The sequence below is a fragment of the Temnothorax curvispinosus genome, unplaced genomic scaffold (assembly GCF_003070985.1).
Source record: "Temnothorax curvispinosus isolate PA1 unplaced genomic scaffold, ASM307098v1 QBEX01015882.1, whole genome shotgun sequence".
Lineage (NCBI taxonomy): Eukaryota > Metazoa > Arthropoda > Insecta > Hymenoptera > Formicidae > Temnothorax > Temnothorax curvispinosus.
Genome location: NW_020225662.1, coordinates 1 through 2,500, shown reverse-complemented (window position 1 = coordinate 2,500; position 2,500 = coordinate 1). Strand labels below are relative to the sequence as shown.

The 2,500-nt window shown below is 34.5% G+C and overlaps 1 protein-coding gene across 2 annotated transcripts; it reads right to left on the bottom strand.

Annotated features, from left to right (window-relative positions):
- Positions 1 to 390: 390 nt before the first annotated feature.
- LOC112466108 lies at positions 391 to 2,425 on the bottom strand. Of its 2 annotated transcripts, none has more exons than XM_025033997.1 (4): positions 1,960 to 2,425; positions 1,650 to 1,864; positions 1,308 to 1,451; positions 391 to 1,240 (listed from the first exon to the last, which is right to left on the bottom strand). In XM_025033997.1, the coding sequence occupies exons 1-4, from the start codon at positions 2,126 to 2,128 to the stop codon at positions 1,049 to 1,051; spliced, it is 720 nt and encodes a 239-aa protein (XP_024889765.1). In that variant the 5' UTR covers positions 2,129 to 2,425; the 3' UTR covers positions 391 to 1,048. The 2 variants fall into 2 exon arrangements, with proteins under 2 accessions (XP_024889765.1, XP_024889766.1); XM_025033998.1 differs by having other exon boundaries at positions 1,677 to 1,864; positions 1,960 to 2,420.
- Between the last annotated feature and the right edge of the window lie 75 nt (positions 2,426 to 2,500).

Below are 2,500 nucleotides of genomic sequence, written 5' to 3'. Positions count from 1 at the left end.
TGAAATCGGTAATTTTAGAGAGTATACTTCGTATTTCGATGCATCGGACACGTAAAAATAGTTATCAATGGAATGGCAATGGAGACACGACAATTAGCGTAAGGTACATTTTTCTATTATTTACGGCATCGAAATAATTTTAACAAAATTATGTTGATTTTAGTTCCTACTTCCACAAATCGAACAAACGATCCAATTTTTTCTTCGCGACGATTATCAAACCATACGGCGTTTCTCAATATTATGACGTCAGTTAATCTATTAATTAATGCATTTAATCGTCGCTTAAATTAAAAAAAAAGATAGGAAGGTCAAGTTCTATTTTGTCGCTGATCTAGTCATGTAACCGGCAGCATCTTGCGCCTTGATCCTCGTAGATAGCAAGTTTAATCTACGAATATTATATATCAATTAATGTAACGCGCTGGAACATTTCTTTCAGTTGCATAGATAATTAGATAATTAATGTACAATATTTTTTTCTTCCATAATAACGTAACTATGACAAAGGATTCGCATGTTATCGCGCTCTAAGATAGCGTATTTGGACGAGTTGACCAGTGTAAAAGTTACTTGTCGATGTTCAAATCGATTCCGGCATATAACTGTCAGTTCTCAAGGCAAATTTTTTGAACCTTGCAATTATTCACCTGCTCAACGATCGAAAAAAGTGATTAATTAATTAATTATATATAATACCTGTAATTGTGTGTTGTTATGTAAGTCATATCGAAACGGCTAATAAACGCCAGCTTATGTAAACGTATATATACGGAGCCACACGTGCCAACTTATGTAACCCATGTATAAATAGGGATAAAACTAGTTTCATTTATGGTAAAGACGTCTTAAACTATTTTAAGTTTTTTTTTTCCTTTTAGTTAGAGTTATTCCTCATTTCGAAAATACCGACGTTCTATCTGTTACTTTCTTCAAGTAATTAACAGTAAAAATAAGGGCAAAGATCGAAGAATTAAGACAACCGCCGTAATTCTATAAAAAACTTTCCATTAGATGTTTTATTAAAATTGAAAAAACGAACATTGCACTACAATGTATAGGAGTACTTTTGAATTTTAATTGTTCTGAATTTAAGGATCGAATTACTTGAAATATTTTTCTTTATTGCGCCGGGACATTTCGAATTCACTAAGCCCCAAACGTTTCTTCGCGCATCCATTATGTAATCGGTTATGCACGGGACGTCATCGTTTTGTACCAGAACCGAATGACACTGCGCCTGAAAGGACAGATCAATCAATTATTCACAATGCGGCTTTTAGAGGGGATTGAATTAAATAATTTACGTTCAAAGGAAGCTTAGTGTCCCATCGCACGCTGGCTCTCTCCGAAGTCATAAAATAGTGCAGGCCGTCTTTTAAATCGCTCAACAGGCCCACGGAAGAGCCTAATTTCTTCCCAAGCCAGGTCACCGTTACATTTTGTACTCCCTAAAATAATATCATTAAAAAAAATCTACGAATCATTTTGTCCGCATTTTCTCGAAGATTATTATCGAAAATGCGGACAATAAAAAAAATCATACACAGTTGCCTTGTCTGCATTCTTATTTAAAACTTGTATAAAAAATTGTCGATAGATATGGAACACTGCTGATGTGTATATCAATTCAGTACGACGAATAATACCGAAAAATAATTTGACTTGGCACGCACGCGTGAAGGTGTTATTTGTAAAACGCCATCCGTCCTAATCATTTCCAGATCAATGCTAAACAGATCGTGCGTATCATGCCCCGTCATGTATAAGGTCGAACTCCTCCGAGAAACAGCGAGGTCGATGGATTCCACGCGAGGAATTTCGGGTCCGTGTAACATTCTCAATTTCCACCACTTGCGCAATCCTGGAATTTGTATCGCAATCGACACAAAAACTAAGAATAATTTCTGTGGCGCCTCATAAATTTTCCTCGAATCCTATCTAATGTAAGTAAATTACCCGAGCTATAAACGACGATCGTTTCGTCACCGGCGTCCGCGATATATCCACAGAATCCCCATTGATCTTCGAGCGGATCAATCACGAGAGACCTTAATCGCTTCGAAGACACTTCAGTTAACTCGGTAGATGATACCTTTAAACATTTTTTAAAAATAGATGGAACCATTCCAAATATTTATTCATCTTTAGAAATAAAATCCAAGCTCGATGATTCAAGATTAAATAACGTATTATTTTATCACATTAATCAATCTATTAATAGCAAAATTCTGTCATTTTATAATTTCTGTAAATCGCACTTTGTTTTATTAAATTTTAAATTAAAGTTTAATTCTCTACATGCTGACTACGTGTCGTATTTCTCAGAGACCAGCCCATATTTTTATTTATAACTTTGTTAAAAGTACAAAAAATCTTGTTAAAAATATAAAAATATTTCTGGACGAATTTTTTTGTGGAAACTGCCGAACATCGTACGAACAAAATAAAAATTCAAGTCTGCTTGCTAAATTACGAAATACAAACGTTAAATTTAAAC